The 25,063-nt window shown below is 41.1% G+C and overlaps 1 protein-coding gene across 1 annotated transcript in view; it reads right to left on the bottom strand.

Moving 5' to 3' along the window:
- LOC115777557 (basement membrane-specific heparan sulfate proteoglycan core protein-like) overlaps nucleotides 1-25,063 on the bottom strand; it is a 40,725-nt gene that overhangs the window by 937 nt on the left and 14,725 nt on the right. Inside the window, exons 4-5 of the mRNA XM_030725489.1 lie at nucleotides 24,442-24,714; nucleotides 5,232-5,507 (exon numbers count right to left, since the gene is read on the bottom strand). Of these exons, the coding sequence (XP_030581349.1) occupies nucleotides 5,232-5,507; nucleotides 24,442-24,714 (549 nt within the window). The remainder of the gene's footprint in view (nucleotides 1-5,231; nucleotides 5,508-24,441; nucleotides 24,715-25,063) is intronic.

The following is a 25,063-nucleotide window of genomic DNA, read 5'->3' as shown; positions in this document are numbered from 1 at the left end:
CCTCTCGGGTATCATTTTGAATAAGTTTGTCATTGTGGTAGAAAAACACATTGGAAAGTATTTTTTGTGTCCTTAAACTGCAGCTCAGACTAACAGAAGCTCCTTCAGTCACAGGATGAACAGGACTCACCAGGATAGGAGCATCAGGATCATCTGTGACACAATCAAACACAATTGTTTCAGTCACATCAGCTGGTGCAGACTTTTAGAAAAAGCTGACACACAATAATAAGAACAGATTGAACAAATGCTTTTCATCATGAAGATCAAATATCTGATCTTGAATATTAAAAAATTCTGTATGTGTCAAACAAACAACTTTTTACTAAATAATTTGTATAGAACTTAATTTGAATTATGATCTGTGACATGAAAAAACAACTTCAGATCACACTGAACACAAAAACTTCTCTAAACCAAACTCTCATCATAATGAGGAAAAATATGTGACTGAGTTCTTTTTGGAAATGATGATGATGATGTCTGTATCCACGAGCTCTTTCTTTCAGTCACTACCTAAAGTTTGTGACCATAGGTCAGGGTGGGGACATAGATTGACTGGTAAATCAACAGTTTTGCTTTTATGCTCAGCTCTCGTCACGACGATGCTGCGTTTGTTCAGGGACTGAATGACCTGCAACAACGGGACAGACATCACATACTCTCACAGCACCCCCTACTGGATGTTGAATGCCTTGTCCAAGTCCACAAAGCACATGTAGACATGTTTGGGTCGGCACACTTAATCCTTGAGAGGATACAGATCTGGTCCAGCGTTCCATGAACAGGGAGTTGGAAAGGAGAGTTTGTCTTATGGGAAGCTGAGGAGTTTGATCCTCCTATAGTTGGAGCACAGCCTCCCACTACTTTAAGATGGGAACCACCACCCCAGTCTGCCAATCCAGAAGCTTCACCCCAGATCTCCATGTGAGGTTGCAGAGGCATGTCAGGGTGAATTTCATCTGCCACCACGGAGCTGTTCAGCTACCTCAGTGGCCTCACCCCCAGTGATGGGTGAGTCTTTGTGCTCACCTCAACACACGACCTGGACTCTGGAATGAGTCTGGAGTAGCACTGTTTTAGACATAGAAACTACATTAAAAACTACAGTAAAAGTGGCAAAAAGTCAAAGTCGCACAAATCGGATTTTCACTCTAGTCAGATGCTTCTGCAGGTCCCGATTGTTCCTAATGTTAGTTCCAGTAAAAATCATCTCCTAAGTCGGCTCATAAAAGTCAGATTCTCGCCTACCTCTGTTGAAAAATCTGGTTCCATTGTAATACATTTCCAATTAAATTCAAATCATTACTTTCATTTCTGTGCAGCAAATAAACATGAAATAACCAAACATAAAGCATAAAGCTCTGAATTTCCAGCTGAAATTTATTACATACATAAACTGTAAAATACTGCTGTGTAATTCTGATAACAGAGAAACAGATAAACTACTGACAATAATGTGAAGGACACACAGGTACACAGCGCAGGTCTGACTCCAGAGCAGTGGTAGATGTGTGTAAAATGTCACGTAGGTGGAGTCACTCAGTCTGGATCTCAAGCAGTTCTTGTTAGAGTTCAGAACAGAGAAAATCTGCATTCACAAACATGTGGAGCCAAACAAGATGAACATTTTCTTTGCAAATGTTCATCTCTGGAAACTTGATCTTATCCAGCTGCTGGTGTTGTGCCAAAAAGGGATTTCAGAAAAAAAAACAATAACCTGATTTCCAACGTTTTTGTGTGTTTTTGATGTATAATGTCTCTGATTATATTGGTTAGTAGACTGTAGTCAACAGAATTTATGAAGGCCTTATAAATAAAATAAATGAAGAAATGACCTGTTTTGTATCTTTATGACTGTGTTACTGTATCTACATTATAATCAACTGGCTCCTTTTTGGCCACATCAACTCTCTTTATAGAGCTGTGATGTTATATTTCTGCTGCACTCTTGGGCAGATCTCTCTGAAAAAATGAGTTTTAACCTGATAAAGAAAATATAAAAGTCACTTTGCTAAAATGAGATTGCAGCTTCTACCTGTGACAGGAGTGTTCTTTCTCACTCAAAATAAATTGATATTATTCATGAGAAAAATGTTTGACAGATGATTGGCCAAAAATTAATTTAGAGCAATTTTTTTTTTTTTTTTTAGGCAAATACCAATAATCACTTTTTGGTTCGCCATCGACACAAAGAGACACGAGAGAGATGCTGGTGTCGGCTGATGACAGGTGGAGCGTTAAGATGTGTGGCAGCATCTGTGTGTCTACAGTGACTCCACACAGAGTACACAGAGGGAGAGGCTGCTGCAAAGTTTGCTCAGAGACCAACAGTCTCAAATCTGTTTGTGTGACACAAAATAAACTTTTACAGTGTTTTAGGGGAGAATGTAGATGTGTAAACCTCAAATATCTGCTCAACTTATCAAGATATCATAACTGCAAAAGTGCTCCAGTGATTTCTGAGATGCTCGTTCCCGCTGGTCTAACAGCCAGTTCTCCTCACCAGCTGTCAGCTGACCGGGCGGTCGATGCTCACCATACCCGGAGAGAACGCCTGAATCATTTTCACAACTTTCTCCACTGAGTGGGAAAATTTGTTTTTCAACTCAAATAACCTCTGTGTATTTCTTTGGTATGTAATTGTAATTTTCTAGCACAAAGACGAAGTGTGTGAAGATGAGAAAACAACTTAACTGTAAGCTGTGTCCAAGGCCATGACGCACTTGTTATCATGCAGGTGCTACATGGTGGTGAGAACCTGAACTCCCCATGGCTAGCAGAACAAGATTGTATCAACACAATAGTATAAAGGAATGGGTGTTATTCTGTGCTTTGGTCAATGCTGGTGCGAAGGCTGCTCCTGCTGTATTGATCCCTTTGCAAAGGTTATATTCTTACTTTCAATAAATCATCAGAAAATCAGTTTGGTTTCAGAGCACAACTTATTTTTTCCACCACAAGTGGAAGTTAAGCACAGATATAATTCAGTCAGATCGTCTCTAACGGTTGATGTTTGGCTTATTTCAGTGTTTCATTTGTTCCTCAGCAAATCGGTTTGGCTGAGATTAAAGGTAAGCTTCATAGCTGGATAGTTTTATTTAACTTTAACGTCTTACTGTCAGGAAGTGAATCATTCGCTCATTGTTATTCCTTGATGTTCGGTACAACAGTACAGCTGCTGCAGTTCCTCAAGGATTAAATAAACCAAAGAAAATAATGAGCAGAAGTTCAGGCTCCATTTTAACACCTTCAGCTGTGCTTCACACTGTCACAGTTGCCAGGCGACAGGAGCTATGCTGAGGTAAGGGCTGGTGATGCAGATATGACAGATAGACCATCCCATTTCACTGCCCCTCACTTCCTGCCTTCCTGGTCTACGTAGGCTGCAGCTTTAGAAGGATGCAGCTCTGAATCGAGACACGCCCAGAGTACCAAAAATAAAGCAGGAAGACAGAAAAATACCCACAACAGAGACTAAGACTTGACAACAGGAAACAGGGAACACAGGGGAGGTGAAATAAACCGAAAACTCAAGAACTGAAATATAACCTACGAGGAAGCTCGAAAGATAAACTAAAGTACAAACTCAGAGAAGCATAAACTTTACAAAAACATGTGTCAGAGACCGAGGAGCATGACAGAAAGTTGCTGCTCTGAACGATGTATAAAATCTGCATTTGTTGTTACACTCAAGAAGTTTTGGTAAATCAATTTAAAAGACTGAGTGAAATGAGATGAACAACCAAGAGTGTTATCCTGCTTTGGTGAGATGACTAAAATTGTCTGAAATATTCATTTTTGTCTCAGAATAACTTCACATACAGCAAAGCTGGGACTAATGCTCATGTTTCTAAATCATTCAAATGTAAGAAGAAAATGTATAATAACATACCCTGTACAGTGATGTTGACTGCACTGCTGAACTCTCCTGATCCAGACTCACACCAGTACACTGCAGTACCTGACTTTGTCAAGAAACCGATGTAACATGTGGATCCAGTCATTGTCCTACAGTCAGAGTTCAGTCGGCCGTCCTCAGTGAACTTCTTCACTCTCCACTCAGCAGAGTTTCCCTCACAGGTCAGTGAGACAGAGTCAGAGGTGAAGTGTTGCACTCTGTCAGGACTCACTGTGAGAGACGCTGCTGAATGAACATCTGGAAACATGCAGGGAGGAGACAAAGCTCAGAGATGTTAGGATTAAAATATCACAGTGAAAATGTTCATTTGCTTCCTGAAGATCAGAGTTAATATTTCAACAAATTGTAATTTCCTGCTTGAAAACAAAATACCCTTTAACTACGTTTGAACTGTTTAACACATTTTGGATAAACAATAATATAATTTGTTATTTGTGAAATGAGAATAAATCTTCTTTCTACTTTTGTCAGAGCTGTTAACCTGCCTGCTGACTCCTTATTAACTGTAACCACTAAACAAAGTGTTTCATTGATGCAAATCCAGTTTGTCCAGTAAGTAAAAATAATGACTACAAACAGTCTCCAAAATAAAAGTACTCATTGCAATGACAAAATTATTAGAATATCATATTTTTCTTTTTTATTTTATCATATGAAAAATATATAAAAAGAAATAAAAAATTCAGTTTGATCTCAGAGAGAAAAGAAAAATGTGTGCAGACATTTTATCATCGTGAAAATTATATTTTAATGAGCTGAATCTGAAAAACTGATGGATAAAAATGTTGACATAACATCAGCTTATTGAAAGGATGGAAACAAACTGACCTGCAGACCAGACAATCTTTGGTTCACTGTGATCAGTGTGATACTCTGGGTCTCCTCTTCCAGCTCTACACACATATCCTGCTGTGTGTGTCTGTCCATCAATGATGTAGGAGTCCTGTGCAGTCCCACTGCCATCAGGTAGCAGCTCATAACTGTAGGATTTCTCTGATAGATCAGGAACAGCTTTATACCAGTAGAAGCTCCATCCTGCAGACGGATGTTCAACCTCACAGTTCAGAGTTACTGAGGCTCCAGGACTCAGCCATGATGGAGACACAGTGAGGACAGGACGGGGTTCTAGTGGGAAAACAGTTTTCTCAGAAAGTTCCTGCCTAATGTTGTCTCCAAATACTTATCAAAACATGTAAGACTGAAATGATCTAAACATCTAAAATCTCTCTAATCTCAACATGTACTAACAAAAACACATTTTTACAGCCTGTTTATATTCTCAGGTTAAAGGAGCTTTGACTCTACTTACTGTCAGAAACTGTCAGTGTGACTGAATCACTCCACTCTGTTGTTTTATGCTGTGAACTTTTCATTCGGCCCTTACAGCGGTAGTTTCCACTGTTGATTGTTGTAGCAGGTCTAATCCTGTATTCATTTTGATTTTCAGGTTTTCTGTAGCTGCTTGTTTTCCATTCATAATCCCACTCAGTGTCTCCTCCATGGATCTCACATCTGACAGTGATCGTCTCTCCTCTGTATATCTCAGGCCAGTTTGGATGCAGAGTCACAACAGCTTTGTTTGACACTGTTAATGTTCAAGAAAGAACAACAAGAACACATGAATGACAAAAAGGTTCAAATACATTCAGATATGATGATTTTTATACATTTGATTTTTTTCTAAATGTTCCTGTTGTTTGTTCTATTTATGTGTCATGTTTATGTGGGTTTCATGTTTAATATTTATATTGTTGTGTTGTGCATTTTGTGGACATTTAATCTATTTGCCTAAACTCAAAAGCACTTTGAGTCGACTCCTGCTGTTCTATAAAATTAATTTGTGGTGATGCAAGTTGGGATGTTGAACTGTTACATTCTCCTTTATGTCAGAAGAGGTCAGCCCTGCTACGGTTATTAGGTTTTCTTGGGTTTTGATTATGACTAATAGTGCCATCTAGTGGTTGACAGCCATCAGCAGCAACTACAGTAAGTTAGGGAAATATCCATGTTGTCTGAAAGATTAAACATGAAAACAAGTCTTAAAGGCAGCATGGTGTCATGGTGGTTAGTGCTGTTGAATCACAGCTAGAAGGTCTGGGTTGGCCCGGGCCTTTCTGTGTGGAGTTTGCATGTTCTCCCCGTGTTTGTGTGGGTTCACTCCAAGTTTCCTCCCACAATCCAAAAATATGCAGTTTAGGTTAATATGTGGTTCTAAATTGCTGATAGGTGTGAATGTGAGTGTGAATGTTTGTCTGTCTCTCTGTGTTAGCTCTGCGACAGGCTGCGACCTGTACAGGGTGGACTCTGCCTCCCACCCTATGACAGCTGGGATAGGCTCCAGCCCCACTGTGACCCTGAACAGGATAAGCAGAAGAGAATGGATGATGGAAGTATTCTATCAATTATTCCACTGACCAATCGATTAATCAGATAAGAAATACTTTTTTCATATTAACAGTTCATCTGCATATTTTAACTTCTGTACTGCAGATTTTTCTCTGTGTGAAACAAACAGGGAGGATGGAGCAGCTACAAATTTCTCTTTTCTTCACTTGCTGATCAGGTGGTTGATGAAGGACCTCCAGCTGTTTCCCAGTAAAGTTTTAATGGTGGTTACAGGAAAAAGTTTCACTAGCAGATTGGATGCTGTAGAACACATCAGTCAAACTCAAGGCCCACGATAAGTTCATATGGCTGTTATTAATGGCCCACCAGTAAATAGTGCTCCCACCACTTATTGTCACGGTGAGGGGCTGTGTGCGGAGGGAGAGGACCCAAGTGCAGGACATACGCAGACGTAAACGAAAACTTGTTTATTTGCAGGGACTCGAAAAATACAAAAACTTGAAATCTCAACCAGTGCAAAACAAAACAGAAGCCTGAGAGAAACCAGAAACCAAAAACCAAAACACACAGCTAGGAGGGGAACACTGGGGAGAACAATGACAACGACGCAACAACGAACAAAGGAAGACTCAGGGCTTAAATACACACAAGGGGATTAGGGCAAGTGGAAACAACAGGGGACAACAGGTGAACCAAATAAACCTAATGACAAAGGGGAAGCAAAACTAGATACAAAACACAGGGAACACGAGACTGTCAAAATAAAACAGGAACTGACTAAACATAACAGACGCAGACCTAACACTGAAAACTTGACAAAGGGAACATACACAAAAAACAACAAGGGAAACTAAACAGCATACACAAACAATATAACTATAAGAAACACTAAGAAACATAACCTGAAAAGTACAACAAAGAAGGCTACACAAAAGAAACTCAAAACGCTGGGCCACCGGCCCAGGACCATGACACTTATACTACAAACCCCACTATGCACTGCAACAGCTGCCATGCAGGTGAAGACCTGTGCATTAACCTGTTTTTGTGGGGTTACCAATGACACATTAAACAGTGGTCAGCAGATAAAAACATTGGTCAGGACTTTTTACAGCAACATTTAAGCTAGCCTCACCAAGAAGGAGACCTGCACAGGTGAGCTGACAGTGAATCACTGCGTCACACCCTGGAAATGGAATAAGAGAGAAAACTTTCTTGTTGCAACGACTTTTGGAGGATGACTGAGTGTCAAAAAGGCAGCAAAGATGCCGCTTCTCTCATCAAGGACAGACTGACTGGACTGTAGAGGACTGAGGTAAGGTCATTTTCTCTGATGAAGACCCTTTCTGATTGTTTGGGGCATCTGGAAAAATGACTGTTTAGAGAAGAAAAGGTGAGTGCTACCATCAGGCTGGTGTCATGCTAACAGTAAAGCATCCTGAGACCACTCACAATTTAGCCTGAGAACACAGCCATGAATAAAGAACAACACAAAAACATCCTTCAACAACTTGGCAAAAGCTCAGGGAACAAAACATCAAGATGAGGTGGCCCAATTCAGCTCTTCACTGCTGTCTGTCCCTCAGTTTTATTTGAACGTTGAGGGGTTTTGTATTTTGTTTCTTCTTCATGTTTTCTTTTTTTTTTTACAGGTGCAGCAGATGATAAACATTGTGGTTTTTCTAATTGTGCTCTGTTCTACGTTTTATAAGGCCCGCGGATGATTTATATAGCTATTATTAATAGCCCACGGGTAAATAGCGCCCCCACCACTTATACTACAAATCCCATAATGCACTGTAACAGCTGTCGCGCAGGGCAGACCTGTGCGCTAACCTGTTTTCTGTGTTCCCAATGACACATTGATCGGTGATTATCGGTTAGCACTTTTTACAATAAAATTTGAGCTAGTCTGACCCCCAAAAATGACCAAATGAAAAGTAGAAAACAGGGATTTTCCGGACAGGCAAGGAAAGGAGCTGATCTTTTCTCCGCCTGCGATGTGCGGGAAAAAACGCTGCACAGCAAAGTCCTGAAGACAGAACGTGTCATAAGCACCAAAACACAGACTGTGAACTTTTTAAGAGGCAAAGGTTTAAATCACCGCAGTTTTGAAGGAAATAGCTTCAGAATTTGGTGACGTGCCTCATCATACAGGTGCAATGAGCTACCTGAGGAAATCTGTCAAGTTCATGACAAGTAAAGTAAAAGTCTGAGCAGGACTCCGGGATGAAAGGTTGGCTGTGTGAGTCGGCTTTGTCTGCACATAAGGAAGCATCTTAATACGTCCCTGCAGCTTCGTGATTACGTTGCTATCATAGCAACAGATAGATAAAAATTTTCTGTTTTAACCCTTATGCCCTCCAAGGGCATTTTTGTGTGTGCTTACAGACTCACACACTCATTCTCTCTCCTGCACATGCACATGCACGTGCGCGCGCGCACACACACACAAACACACACACACACACACACACACTTAGGGGTCCCTTGGTATACACATGGCTCCATAATATGACAGGCAAAAATACAAAAATTTCATTCATCAGCCTAAAATGGGAAAATGACTGAATCTAATGGAATACAGTCAAAATGTCAAATATCACTACTTTTCTTCAAAATGAAATGCTAACATTACAGAATGCATGATTTTATACTGCAGTGAGATCAAAAACTGTGGTTTCTATGGAAGTCAATGAGGCATTTTTGGCCATGAAGGTGTCCAGAGGGTGCAAAATTTGAAATCTGGCACTACATAAAAAAATAAGAATGCAATCAAAATAATTTTGTTCCTAGTCTTTGACATATCCAAGGCTCTAATCACCACCAATGCACGATCCATTTATTATTTGTTATATGAAAAAAATAATTTTTTTTGTGGGTTTTTTTTGCATAAAAAATAAAATGCAGTCATTGACATAATAAAACTGGCATTTAAAGGGTTAAAATCCTGAAAAAGATTGATTGTTTGCTATTTTTGAGTAGATCTGAAGTTAATTAAGTGATTTATGAAAAAAAAGTAAAAAAAAAATTGATGTATGATGATTTTATAGCAGTTTTAAGGTGCGTGTACATTTTTGCCGCAAAGGTGTCCAGAGGGTGCAAAATCAGAGGAGGGCATAAGGGTTAAGTCTGTATTTGTATGGTCCTTTTCCTCAGTTTTATTATTCATTTGCTTATTATTGCATACCTCCTAGCTTGTTATCCTCCACAAGAGTTAATATTCTAAAGTTGTTTTTATACTGTTACTGTTTTGTTTTTGAAATTTCTTTAATAAAAGATCAAAAATAACAAAAAAACAAAAAAAAAGTGATTACATTGCTGTCAGTCAGGATTTGGCCCAGAGCTTGATTGACAGCATGCAGGGAAGAAGTGCAGAGGTCTTGAAAAGGAAGGGCCAACACTGCCAATGTGTAATTTTCAATAAAAGACTTTGAACCTTATGAGACTTATGAAATGTAGCTACCAACAACAGAAATTAGTAACTCTGCAGAAACATTTAGATAAATGATAAAGTTAGAAATACTGAATAAATAAACTCAAAGTATTTGATGTAAATTACAGTGAACAGATTTCCAGTAAAAATATCCAACACAGCTGAAAGTCAGTGAAGTTTGGAGTTTCATATTAAACAGCTTCTAATTTCAACTGTTATCATCAAAACATCAAATGGGGGAATATTTCTGGAGAACTGTGTCCATTCTTTCAGTTTAGTCCCCACACTTGTCACGCTGCAGTGAAGCTGTGTATATGATACATGATATAGTTATTTTCATTTGTTACCCATGTGTGTGTGAAGACTTTCACGGCTCTTAGAGGCGCCTTCACATTCATACAGAGGTAGATAGACGCCTCAACACTTTAATGAACTGTAAGTGTGAGAATTCATAATAGGACTCATTATTAAAATCTTCAGGCAGGACTGTGACTGACTGACCTCTGGTTGCTGCACACATTATATAAACAGGAAGAAAAATATTTCTCACCTTCAGCATTTCCATAGATGAGTGTACTGAGCACTGAAATAATGAAGAAACCTCATCAGATATTAAACAACTTACAAAATTCAAATCAACATGAATCTAAACTGAAGCTTTTTAAGGTCAGTTTTCACACAGTAACAGCTCAGCATCACATTTCTGTGTTCCTGGAACATTAGTTGTTAGACAGGCTCACAGGAAAAAACCTTCACAATGAAATATTTCAAATATCAAAGTCCATTTTCAGAGCAATGAACACAATAAGTTCAACAACATTAATACAGTGTGCAGTGACTGTAGCTGGTGCAGAAAGCAGCAGCGTATCTAACTCAATGTTCCAGTTTGAACTGAGCCAAAGCACCAGCCAACATTTAGTTTCATCAATGCTGAGAATCACAAGTATGCTTGAAGTTCTCAGAGAAGCAGGTTAAAGCAGTGATACACTGTAATTCTCACAGTGGAGGGAAAATGCTGTTAATCGGTGCTGCTGAAACAAAGAGAGTCAGAAGTGGACTTACAGAATAACCCCGTCATGCAGAGTAAAATGTGCTTCATCCTCACGTCCAGCCCTGCTGCACTCTGACCCACAGCTGAGCTCAAAGTGTTTCACTGTGTGAATAATAAATGCAGAAGAAAGAGAAGCTGCACTGAGTATGGATGAGACCAGAGTTTGACTCTGACTTCTTCTTCTATCACCTCTCTGTGCTTCCTTCCTTTCACACCAACCTCAAACAGCTCCTGTAGCTTTGACCGCAGCAGTTGGTGACGTGTTCACATTTCCTGTCCACCCCAAACACACCAGTGTGTTTCTTGTGTTTTGCTGTTACTTTTCTCTAAAATGTACAAATGTGTTGTGTTGCTTCAAATCAGGTGACAGACTTTGCAGCTCATAGTTTTAGTCTTTTTTGTCGTGTCCTGTGGGTCGTGATTGTAAATTTTCTTCTTCTGCAGGTTTCTGCTGACTGAAAGTCATCTTCTCAGCCAGTGTTTTGGTAAATTGATAATTATTCATGGTGCCATCTATAAATGTCATCTCTCTAACATATTTCTCTCAGCTGTTTGTCATCACACCTCCAGGACCTCCAGGACTCTGCACTCACAGTCCTGTTCTGGACTCCATTGGAACACATTTATTTGTTCTCAGTGACCAAAGTGAGCTCCCAGTATTCATCAAGCTTCCTCTTATCTTCTTCAGCAAATTTTAGTTGTGTGGTTGATGTGATGCAATGTCCTTTACACTGTGTGAACCATCCAAGAACCCCCACCCTCAGTGATAGCTTCATTTTCTGTCTTTCTGATCAACAATCAGATTTTTCAGTCTGTGGAAATTATTTTCCACATGGAGTCAGGATGCAGACCTGTTTTGATTTCTAGTTCTCCAGTGTTTCCAGTGTGTAGTGTCTAGTCCGTGTCTCTGTTTCTTTCTTACTTCCTGTTTTATTTTGATATTCTTTTCCCTGTGTGTTGTGTTCTATTTTGCTTCCCCTGTGTCATTAGTGTTATTTTGTTCACCTGTGTTTTCCAGCTGCACCCACTTCCCTCATGCTTAGTGTGGGCAGCCCACTCCATGTGAGTCCCACAGTGCAGGGTCCAGATTTGCCCAACATTTCATGCAGTTTGGGTCTGTCTACATGACCCCTATTATGACCCAGGTCATGTTTTATTGTGTGTTGTGTTTGTTCCTCCCAGTGCTGTTCATTGTCTTCTGTGTTTTTGAGTGTGTAAGCTCACAGTGACAGATGGTCATTGGTTCCAGACTGGAGGCACCAACTTTAAATTGGGACCTACAAGATCAGCTGGAATCTGGCTACTTCCTGATTTTAACCATGCAGTGTGTGAAGTAGATAGTATACAGAATACTGTATGTATTCTGTAAGTATACAGAATACATCAGAAAAACTGTGGTGTGTATTTACAATATGACTGAATTATCTCTAAAAGATTACGAGATGCATTCATTATTTTCAATTATAGTTTGTAATTGTTTATTTAAAATAACAAAATAATAATAATTTAGTAAACTGGTTGTAGAAGCTCAAAAACAGAGGCCAGATAACAGAATTTATGTGTAACCAGTTTTATATCTCTTTATAATAAAGAGGTTTGATAGGAAGAAGCTAATGAGTTTGTAGAAGTGGGGTTTTTTTTAGTTGAATAAGTATAAATGGCTAATTTGGTAATTTAAGCACAGTTTATGTGAGCAGACGTTATTTAATAAAGTGACTGGATTCCATGAAGACCTTAATGGTATTTTTCATGTCTGCAGCAGTGTGAGAACAACAAGCTGAGCTCTCTGTGCTGTCAGCTATCAGGGCTGAAACATGTTACCTGGAAGGCAGCACACATTTAGCTTCAGTTGTTCTTCCTCATTTTAGTTCTGCAGGCTGATGAAGAAACAATGAGGTCATTGTTGTTATTTTTAAAGTGCAGAGATGGTACAGATAAGCCTGCAGCTAAGTGGTCACCACAGTTACACCACACAGAAATATTCACACAGTATTTTCCATTACACATGCATCTTTTTTTTAAAGCGACCCTTCTTGTCATGGTGTTTGAGCTGAAGACAAGTATGTGAGTCGATTCATCAGCAGGTCGAAATAAGAAAAATAACTTGCTGGATTTTAAATGATGTACAATGATGTACTTTGATGATCTCTTTACACAAATGTAACACAACAGAACAACATTTTTACATGATGTTGACAATCCTCACAGCTCAAATGGATCAATATTGATGTTTTATTCAAGCCTGCATTGTTCATAATGGCCAGAAGGGGCTGACTCCTCTAGTTGAAGCCTGATTGTATTGAGGTGTTGCAGACATGTGACCACTAACAACATGATATTAACCCTATAACGCAGAAAGTCTCAACTGTGACACAACGTACTTAAAAATTGCTGCTGTTCAAGGACTTCCAGCGGCAATTACCATGATGATCCCATATTGTGTGTGAAGTGCATTTTCTCAGCTTTCAGAAACTGTTTGTATTTTTCTGATAGGTCAAACGGTCACAGAATTACTGTAATTCAAAGTTCCTTTGGTCAGCTGGCTAAGTGATGATACACTCAGCCTTAAACAGCTGTTCACTGCAGGTAAGGGCATGTAACGGGTGCTTCAGTGGCGATTGGCGGCGTTATAGTGTTAACTTGTCCTCCATTTTGGGTGTGTGGCATTCATGGTGACAATGTAGGATCAAGGAGACTGTGTATCTGTGGCTAGAGACTGGTCTGCAACCATCTGGCAACCACTGGTCATGAGGAAAAGAGTGATTGATGGAGGTTGCTGGGAAAATGATTGCTAATGTTGCAGTCACACAGGCCTACAGACCTGTCAGGGACCCCCTGGAAACCACCCCCTGCTAGAAAAAACTTGTGTTGCCCAACTGGTTGGCAAAAACCTCCTTGTGATTGCTTTGGTTGCCTTTGTAGTCTTTGTACTCACTACGTACTTGCTGAGGGTCGTGTATAACCTTAACAATCATTCACAGAGGCGAGGATGTAGTACAACTCTTATACTTGGTATCTCAACATTAGTAATCAATATCAGAACATAGTGATCTTGACAGTCCAACATAATCGAGCACCAAGTGCTCACTAGAATATATCACAGTTGCTAGCATATTGCTGCACTTGCCAGTAGTTTATATAGTGATTGACTTGTCTACAAACACTGCTCACTGAGCTGTATTAAAACTTGAAAACTTGGACGCAAACAGGAAGTGGAGAAGGTCCTCCTTCAAAGTAAAAGTTCTCAGCCCTGCAATCAAGTTTTCAAAAGGTCTAACTTTTACTTTGAAGGCAATCTTTCTCCTTGGTACTAATTGTTATGTGCAGACAAACATGAAAAACTACAGGAAACAGTCACAATCTGCTGGCAACCAAAGCAATTGCACCTGAAACTGCACATTGACACTAATGCAACGTATCACCATAATTTTAATTAACTGCTTTTTTGTTGTATACTGTAATTTTGTGTCACCTAAGAACTAAAACCCTCCATGGATGGTAAGGAGCTTTCTTGTCTTGATGTCAGTGGCTTCTATTTCCTCCTTTGGCCAGTTTATTATCCCAGCAGAGTATCTGACAACTGGCAAGGTGTAGGTGTTGATTGCCCAGATCTTGTTCTTCCCATTCAGTTGACTCTTCGGGACTTGCCTTACTCTCTGCATGTACTTGGCGGTTGCAGTTTTCCTAGCAGCCTCTTCATTGTTCCCATTAGCCGGGATTCCAAGGCACTTTTAGCTGTCCTCAATGTCTGCAATGTTGCCTTCTGGTAGTACAATCCCCTCGGTTCTGACTACCTTCCTTCTCTTTGTTAACATCTGCCTTCACTTTTCCAGTCTGAATGATGTTCGATCCTAGTGGTGTGGATCAGTGAATCAATGTCTTGTTTACTCCTGGCGTACAGCTTGATGTCATCCATGTAGAGGAGGTGGCTGATGTTTGCTCCGTTCAATAGCTGGTATCCGTAACCAGTTGTTGATGATCTAGCCTAGGAGGTTCAGGTCTATGCAAAACAGCAGTGGGTAAGGAGCATCTCCTTGGTAAATCCCACACTTGATGGTCAATTGTGAAATTGGTTTAAAGTTGATGGTAGTTGGATGGGACCAGTTCCTTCTGCAGATCCTTGGGGATCAGGACAGTCCGCCTTCAGTCAGCCATTCCAGGTGTGTCTTAGCTTTTAGCACGTGCTTCATTTCTGCAGTCGGCTTCTTTTGCCATTAGGTGTGAATCATGTCAGGGCCTGGTGCTGTCTGATTCTTCATATGTAAGACACTTTTTTGGATGTCTGCCACTGTCATACTTACTGGATCCTGTTCAGGGAGGTTGCTGTGGTCTGTTCTTAGATCCACTAACCACTGAGCAATGGTGTTGTGTTTTGCATTCTTCTCCTATATGCTCTGCCGGGATTACTCCGTCTCCAGCGTTGGTGGGGCATTGGTGGGGTGTTGTTTCTGCCACTTAGATTACACGAGTACACCTGGAGTGGTTCAGTGGAGAACATCTGGTTTATTCTTCTGGCTTCTATCTCTCCGGAATACCTCTTCAATTGGTTAGCCAAGGCTGTGAGTAATGCACATATCTGTCTGTCTGTCTGTCTGTCTTTCTGTGTGTGTGTGTAGGAACATTAACAGCATTTTCATGCACAGTCTTTTAAACGCAGCTGTTTCTGAGCGTGAGAAAACAACTTTTCACAGTTTCTCTGGATGCTCATAGTTTTTTTACTGTAGTCCAGCATGTGTCATCACCACAATGACTCTATTTTTAACCTGTTTTCATACAGGGTCATGCATACCTAAATGTAGCAGTGATAATTATTACTATTATTCCAGTACAGACAGATAACATAAAAACGTGCCATGCAAACAGAGAGCAAAGTGAAATTCCCACTGTGCTCTTTGTCTGTGTTCCTTGTTAACTCTGCTCTGTGCTGATGACATAGTAAAACAAGACATCTGCCAAAGGAAGACTTTTGGCTGAAACCACAGGCTGCATTTCCTCTTTGCTTGGTGGCTCAGACAGAAATCATGAGTTTTTTTAGAAGATAAAAATAAACCTGAGGGAGAATAGAGAGTAACCAGCAACAGTCTTTAACACACATGTAGGCAGTGCAGGCTGCTCAGAAGAACAAAGATATTACTCTGTATTTTCAAGTTTGCAGTTTGATCTTCTATTATTGCTTCACATTACTGCTTAATGAAAACCTATCAGAGGGGCAAGATGGCGGCGCGCATAGTCGCAGCGGCTCAGTGCTCTCCTTTTCGGTGCTCTGTGAAATTGTGTATGTTGTTATGTGTGCTTCAACTGTGGCTCAACACATCACCATTATGTCGGGCGGACATTATAACATACAGACGGCACGAACTCCTACATATAGGAGCACAAAGTGAGCAGGCGGTTATGGCTGACTTCCTCCACTCTCACAACATCCCAGTGGACATCGCCAGACCACCTGGCTCTTTGTGGTTCATCATCCCTGTGAGGGGGGGTCGCAGACGGAGACGGCGCAGAGAAAGGAGGCAGAAAAGAGGCGGCAGAGCTGGCGTTTTGGAGAGGCTACGTAAACGGCCTCATAGACCTCCGTTACCCAGTGTTTTCCTCGCCAATGTAAGATCACTCCCGAATAAAATGGATGAGTTGAGACTGCTGGTGGCTACAAACAGGACCGTGAAGGACTGCTGCGTTTTGCTCTTCACTGAGACCTGGCTTCATTCATCCATTCCTGATGCAGCCATCGAGCTAGCCGGCAGGACAACGCACCGGCATGACAGAATGCGGACCTCCGGTAAGAGCAGAGGAGGGGGTGTGTGCTTGTATGTAAACAACAGCTGGTGTACAGACAGTATGACTGTGAACAGCCACTGCTCTCCGGACCTGGAGTACATGACTGTTAAATGCAGGCCCATCTATCTGCCCCGTGAGTTTACAGCTGTTTTGATCACTGTTGTTTATCTTCCCCCTGATGCTAATGCTAACTCGGCTGTTAGTCTCTTACATGACACGGTTTGCAGTCAACAGAGCAGATATCCTGAGGCTGTACACATCATTGCAGGAGACTTTAACCATGTCGATTTAAAGACTGTTCTACCCAAGTTCCATCAGCATGTTAAATGCCCTACAAGAGGGAACAACACACTGGATAAAGTCTACTCTAACATCAAGCTGGGTTTCAGGGCTGTTCCACTGCCACATCTGGGCCAGTCAGACCATCTGTCCCTGCTTATGATTCCAGCATACACCCCCCTCAGCAAAACTGCTCTTTCTACATCTAAGACTGTTCAGACCTGGCCTGAAGGTGCCTCTCAACAGCTGCAGGACTGCTTTGAAACAACTGACTGGGACGTATTCAAGCACCAGGACCTGGAGCAGTATACCTCGGCTGTTCTGGACTACATCAAGTTCTGCACCGACACTGTAACTGTGGACAAGAATATCCGGGTTTTTCCAAATAGAAAGCCATGGATGAATGGAAAGGTGCAGAGCTTACTCAGAGAAAGGAACATCGCCTTCAGAGCTGGTGATGGGGCGCTTTACAGCGCTGCCAGAGCCAACCTGAAGAGGGGCATCAGGGAGGCCAAGGCTGTGTATAAGAGGAGGATTGAGGACTGTTTCCAGAGCCACGACTTCAGGCAGGTGTGGCAAGGGGTTCGGCATATTTTGAACTACAAACCCAGCCTGTTAGTTGATCAGCGTAACATCAATCTGGCAGAGGAGCTGAACAGCTTCTTTGCACGCTTTGAGGTACAGCAATCAGAGACAGCCATCCAACATCCCTCAGCAGGCAGCAGCAGCATCCTCAGGCTGCAAGAGCAAGAGGTGAGGCGTATGCTGGAAACTGTGAACCCCAGGAAAGCTGTGGGGCCCGATGGTGTCTCTGGACGGATACTGAAGGTCTGTGCGGCTCAGCTGGCTGGTATTTTTACCAGCATTTTTAACCAGTCCCTGAGCCAGGCTGCTGTCCCTTCCTGCCTGAAGTCCTCCATTATCGTCCCCATCCCCAAGAAGAACACTATCAGAGGTTTGAATGACTACAGGCCAGTAGCACTAACACCAATTGTTATGAAGTGCTTTGAAAAGCTTGTCCGGGCTCACGTCATCTCCAGTCTCTCTCCCAGACTAGACCCCCACCAGTTTGCCTACAGAGCCAACCGGTCCACAGAGGACGCCATTGCCACGGCCCTCCACTCTGCCTTCTCTCACCTGGAGCAGGGGGGGAACTACGCTCGGCTGCTCTTTGTGGACTTCAGCTCGGCGTTTAACACCATCCTTCCTGGCAGACTGGTGACTAAACTGTCAGATCTGGGGATACCACGCTCCACCTGTCTTTGGATCAAGGACTTCCTGACAGACCGTTCCCAGAGGGTAAGAGTAGGTCCCCACCTCTCTTCAGCCATCAGCCTCAGCACCGGCTCTCCACAGGGCTGTGTGCTGAGTCCCCTACTCTTCACCCTCTACACACATGACTGCACCTCCATACATGCCAGTAACTGCATCATTAAGTTTGCGGATGACACCACTGTGGTGGGGCTCATATCAGGCGGGGATGAGTCAGCATACCGGGACGAGGTGCAGCGGCTGTCAAGATGGTGCAGTGAGAATAACTTGATCCTGAACACCACTAAGACAAAGGAGATGGTAGTAGACTTTAGGAGGACAACACATGTCATTCAACCTCTGTTCATCGAGGGGGATGAAGTGGAGCTGGTTTCAGATTTTAGGTTCCTGGGAGTACATCTGCAGGATGATTTGACCTGGAGTATCAATACGACCAGCATTGTCAGGAAGGCCCAACAGAGACTGCATTTCCTGAGGGTTCTTAGGAGCAACTATCTGACCCAGAATCTGCTGGTGTCCTTCTACCGTTGCTGTGTAGAGAGCATCCTGACCTACTGTCTGTGCGTGTGGTTCAACAGCTGCACAGCAGCAGACAGGAAAACACTCCAGCGAATCATCAACACGGCTCAAAAGATCATAGGCTGTCCCCTGCCCTCCCTCCAGGAACTGTTCAATGCCCGCTGCCAGAGGAGGGCACAGAACATCCTCCAGGACCCCTCACACCCTGGACACTCCTTGTTTCAGCTACTGCCATCAGGCAGACGTTTCAGGACAATGAAGGCCAGAACAAACAGACTGAGGAACAGCTTTTATGCCAGGGCTATCATTGAACTGAACTCTGTGTGGTTTGGACAGTGATGTGGGGTGGTAGTGCTGACTGTGTGCGTGCGTTGGTGTGTGTATTGGGGCTAGATTCGTCTTAATTTACTATTGTGCACTGTATTTTAGTAATCATTTTTATCACTCATATTTTTATTATTTTATTATTTATTGTCTGAGGCACCTAGAAAGGAATGCATTTTAAATTTCGTTGTGCAACTTCTGTGTACAATGACAATAAAGATTCTGATTCAGAAGAGACTGAATCACGTCTGAACCAGTCAAACTTCCAGCCAGCAGAGCCCTCCGCAGAGCAGCTCAGTGTCACGCTGCCCCCTGCTGGTATGACCTTTGACCTTTGTGCTGTCAGTGTGGCTCTGGGTTTACCTGCTGTTGAGGTTACAGGAAAAAGTTCATTAGATTGTCTCTTGCTTCAGGAAGAACTTTGTTATAGAAATGATCACACTTTACACATTCACTCAGTCATTTAGCTTCTAGCAGCAAATAGAAAATATTTAGCTGCCTGTGACACATTAGACTGAGTGTCTTCATACTAAACTACACTACAGACTCCCTCTGATTTATTCTTCATCTATTCAGAGACAAATGTTACACATACAAATGACTTTTAGATGTTTTGTGTCCTCTGTACATTTTCCTTTAATAACACTCTAAAGTGACTCTACTTTCATTTACAATCATGTGTACAACTGGTCCACAGAGAAAAGAGAAATTTAAATTGGAGGCTCATCACTCATCTACAGATTTGTACCCAGCTCACCCATAATGACTGTCTGCACCAAAACCCAAGAGAAGCCAGAAGCAAAGAAAAATTTGAGAGAAAAACTCAACAATCAGAGAGGCTAACAGACTCCAATAAAGTCTGCAGGAAAATAAGCACACACAGAACTCTCTTGTTAAGTGTTTATAGCTGAAAAAATGATGCAGTACGTGTTCCTCATGAGACCAGACTCTTTAACTACGATCTGAACAAACTGAAATCCTTTGAGATTCATTTAAACACAAATACATGAAACAAGACAGAAACTGTTTGAAATACTGAACACAAAAGTTTCTGTGGTAGGCAATATTGATGTGCGATATATAATAATTCAATCTGCATTAACTCTGATATTTCTCAGGTTCAGTTTGTGCTCAGCAGTTTTTCAAAGAATGTTTATCAAAAACCAGCTGAACAAACATCCAAATAAACAACTGAAAGGATAAAATGTTGTTGTTTCGTATCATAGTAACACAAACAGTAACACTATTTGGTTTTGTGGATTGAAAATATATTATAGTCCTGGTTTTGACTTAAACATGTGTGGCTGTGTATGGAGGACCCAATTGCAGGACTCAGGAGACGGCAGGTAAGAATGATGAAAAGTGTTTATTTAGGCTGATCGTGAAGACGCAAAATGAACCAAGGCAGCAAAAGAGACTGACAAATAAACCTACACTGAGAGTAAACTAGAAACTTAAGGGAAACAGAGAGCCAGACAGCAAAACACAGCCAAGGAAAAAAACGACGATCAACAAGGGGAAGACTGAGACAATAAATACACAGAGGGATAATTAGGGAACAGGCAACAGGCGAGGGGCACAGCTGAAACTAATTACACAGACGAGACAAGGGAAGCAAAACTAAACACAAAGCACCCGGGACAAGGAACTGTCAAAGTAACAGGAAACACCTAGACAAAGACAGAAACAGACTTGACACACTGCACAGGAAATAAACAACACAACCTAAGCCCTAAGCCCAGTAACCCCAGTGACCCCAGTATAACCCCAGTGTGAATGTGAGTGTGGATGCTGTCTGTCTCTCTGTGTTAGCTCAGCGACATGCTGGCGACCGGTACAGTGTGTACCCTGCCTCTCGCCCATTGTCAACTGGAATAGGCTTCAGCCTCCCCCGCGACCCTGAACAGGATGTGCGGAAGCAAATGGATGGATGGATGGATGGATGGATGGATATATAATGTCTACGATAATATTGTAATTGCCTTGTTAACGTTATTGAGTATGCTAATGAGGAAAAAACAACAGTCAAAACACCTCGGCTCCAGCATTCACTACTTCATGCTTTAGTATAGGCAGCTGCGCGTGTGCATTGAGAGTGCCCATACTGTGCACTAGCATAGCTGCCTAAACAACACACCTAAATCTGGAAATGAGTGAACACTGCACCAGGGGAAGAAATTCAGACATCGCCAGCCTCACAGTCTACCGCCTTAATTCCTAGGCAAGGAGGTGGTTTGGATTTTGCAGTTTGCAGACTCTGTAAGCATGCAAATAGCGTGACAACTAACCTGTTCCATCACCAACAAGTATGGGGAATATGCATTCTGTTTCTGTTAAGACCTGGGCTCTCTCCTTTTTGGATGTGGTTTACGGAACTATCGACAGCTCGAATCAACGGAACCTCAGAGGAAACCTTGAATACTTGGCGTGCCATTGCAGAATCTGCGAGAAACATGTTATAGGTCTTGCCTCCAGCCTTCTCTACCTCAATCTCTTAAGCTATTCAGTCCCTTTTGTTTTGTCTGTGTCTTTGGTCGTACGTCTATGTGTCTTGTATATATGCAGGTGTTACGTGATGTGCTTTGCCCACTTTTTTCAGGTGTTTGCCCATCTGGCTCGTAGGTTTTGCTTGGCTGCCCACCTGTCTATTTCTCTGTTTATTTAGTTGATTTATATTTTTATGCATGCGTATATGTATTTGCATGTATGCATGTGTGTATATATGTGTATGTATGTATATGTGTATTTATATGTGCTATTGTATCCTAGGTTTGAGTGTTTTTTTTTTTTTTATGTCTTAGGCATCTTGTAGGCATGCAAAATTTCATATGATTGTGGTCTTATGTTCCCTTTTTTTTTTGGTCAGTTGTTTGTGAGACTTTATTGAACTGAAATAAAAAAATTTAATCGCAAAAAAAGTATGGGGAATATGAAAAGTTTCGGGAACCCGCTGTCCAAGATAAACTTAAATCAGTTAAGGTGTGGCTGGCAAAACACACACTCAGCAAACTTTAGCCCCCCCCCCCCGATCACAAGTAGCATGATAAAGAGGGAAATAATGGATGGAGGGATGTTAATATCCTTAAAGTTAAAGTAGGTATGTAACAATCACTGCGTTATAACCTAGCAACATTCTCGGAGTTCACCTGTTTGGAGCCTTGGATAATACGCTGAAGCTGTCTGCCAAAAAGCGGGTTTCTGATCAGATGAAGGTGTGTAGTTTCTGTGATTTATTTTGCTATAATGTGGGAATCCCCCTGGACAGCCTCTTTTTTGATTTATTTTTTTTTCATTCTGTCAAGTCTTCCATATTGAGCTATTGCTTTTGAAAAACTCGCTGAAGTTTTTCTATTTACAATTGTCATGCCAGGACACTCTTGAAAAAGAGATTTTAATCTCAATGTGTTTTTACTGGTTAAATAAAGGTTAAATAAAATAGAATTAATATAAGTTAACGTGTCAAAAATACTGATTTAAGTCTTATATTTTATCAGCTTGCACTTCTTGTATGAACACATTTTTAAATAATGGAAAATATCATTTATTATCGTTATCGAAAAAATTACAGATGTAAGAGCCATTTCTTGTCTTTTTATTTTGATTTACATCATTTGATTGTAGTTGAGTGTCTGCATACAAGGGGGCGGTACAAGGTGACAGGTTAAATGGTTTGTGAATAATGACAATCAGGTGTGCTGTTGGCCGGGAGGAAGCACACAGTTTTTTGACCGTCACCGTGGTTTTAGGTTGCGGGTGGCCAGCAATTGGGCCTTCCTTTAGTTGCACGCAATTGATTGTGTTGAGCCATTAAATGTTTATTTGTTATGGACACCATTGCGAAATAAAATGAGATGAGCTTCACTTCAAGGATTTGTGGATGGCACTCATTTTTTAACCAACAGAGACGTGTCAAGCAAGCAATCTCGCCGCATAGCAGCCCCTCGGTAGTGGCCTGTAAAGTGGGGAATCAAGTCACTACAACAGAAAATATCGAGATATTATTTTTGTCAATATTGCACACCCCTAGTAGGCAACAGTACATATGTGCAGCAAAATGATCCTTTATAGAGTGAAATAGACAGCAGTAAATTAAGAATAAATAAATAAATAACTGGTTGTGGTGGAGCAGCTGAGACAGATTCAGCATTTCCTCTCACATGTATCAGAGCTTCACAGCAGAGAAGTTACTCTGATGGGATTTGTTTTTTTCCTGGAAGTTTCACTGTGAATGTTTGTATTTAAAAGTCTGCTTTTCAGTTATTTTAATGTCAGAATAAAAACAAAAAAATGTTACTGAGCAATAGGAAGGACAGACAAAATGTGGCAAGAGCAAAAAAAATTTTTTTTACCTATTTGGATAAAACAGATAATCTGGATGAAAGATCTCCAACTTACATGATACAGTCAGTTTGATGGTATCACTCCACCCTGTTAACAAATAGTTCCTTCTGCCCCTGCATCTGTATCCTCCACTGTCAGACTCAGCAGCTCTGCTGATTCTGTATTCATTGGATGTTGGAGGTGTGTTTAACTTGGCTGGACTCCATTCATACGTCCACTGAGTTCCTCCCTGAATCTCACATCTGACAGTGACTGTCTCACCGCTGAATATCTGAGTCCAGGATGGCTACAGGATCACAGTGGGCTTAATGGGAACTGTTCACATAAAAATATCCAGTTAGGAGACAAATACAAACATAAACTCAACAAAAGATCATAATTTCTGTTTTATATAATAATGGTAAATGTGTTATTTTCTAATTAGATTTTGACTTGTACATGAAAGAAAAATATTCATTAGGTGTTCACTGAACAGATTGACAAATAATACGAAGGAGTATTAGGGCCACGTTGAGGACAAAAAATGTGCATTTTGAGAATAAAGTCAAAATTTCAAAAAAAAAAAAAAGTGCAGATTAAATGCAAAATCCACATTTTTAGCCCTTAAATACATTTTGTTGTGTACTTTGAGTGTGTAGAAGTGCTGGAAATTTAACTGTATTCTCTCCCGATGCTGCGTAGATATCTTTATATTCTTTCTGGGTCATAATTTTCAGTCTGTTCAGTTTTCTCTATTCCCTGTTACATTTTCTTTCCTCTTATGTAACAGTATTCGCTGTAGAACTTCCGGCTTACGAATTTCTTCAAATTTGCCATTTTTTTCTCGCAGTGATTTTGTAGTCCAAGTTCAGTTATGCCAATGTTGCAAGTAGACAAGTTGTTGGGTTTATTACCCCACATGATTCCTTACATCGCCCCCAGCTAATCATATTGCTGCTATCAAACTACAAAAATGGCTGAACGGGGTGGAGTGGAACACATTTAAAGAGAGTGCACTAAAACGAGCTGCTCTAAGATGCATGTCAATTTTATATATATATATATATATATATATATATATATATATATATATATATATATATATATATATATAAAATGGTCAATGTGGCCCTAATACTTTTTCATACAAACAGTCTGGCTCTTTCAGAGTTTGGAATAAAATAATAGACTCACGAGTTTCCTCCACAGTGACTTCATTGCTGTCCTCAGAGAAGAAAGCTGGATCTCCTCTCCCTCCTCTGCAGTGGTACAGACCTCCTTGTGAGACTCTAATATCTCTCTTTGCTTCATTTCCTCTCATGAGCTGAGCTTCAGTAGAGACTGAATCACGTCTGAACCAGTCAAACTTCCAGCCAGCAGAGCCCTCCACAGAGCAGCTCAGGGTCACACTGCCCCCTGCTGGTATGATTGAGCTTTGTAGTGTCAGTGTGGCTCTGGGTTTACCTGCTGTTGAGGTTACAGGAAAAACAAAAACTTTTGTTTTCATAAATACATAAAAACTGATTGTATCAGCTTTCCAATAATCCGTACTCTGTGTTACCTAAGTTGTTTCTGACCCACAGCTGTGCGCTCAAACACCATCAAGCCTTAACAATTTCTTCTTTATGTCATTCCACATGCAGTTCTTGTCCCTCATGTTGAGAATTAGCTATACAGCCTAACTTAACATTGTTAATGCTGACATACCTTCCTCAGTACAAAGATATATTTTTGCTTTCTTCTTGTGTCTCGGGGAGTGACGTCTGGCCGATCCAACAATTAAGTCCTGTTTTCAGCATGAGGACAATATTAGCAC

This window comes from Archocentrus centrarchus, unplaced genomic scaffold (assembly GCF_007364275.1).
Source record: "Archocentrus centrarchus isolate MPI-CPG fArcCen1 unplaced genomic scaffold, fArcCen1 scaffold_57_ctg1, whole genome shotgun sequence".
NCBI classification, from domain to species: Eukaryota; Metazoa; Chordata; class Actinopteri; order Cichliformes; family Cichlidae; genus Archocentrus; species Archocentrus centrarchus.
This window is presented reverse-complemented; position numbering and strand designations above follow the sequence as displayed.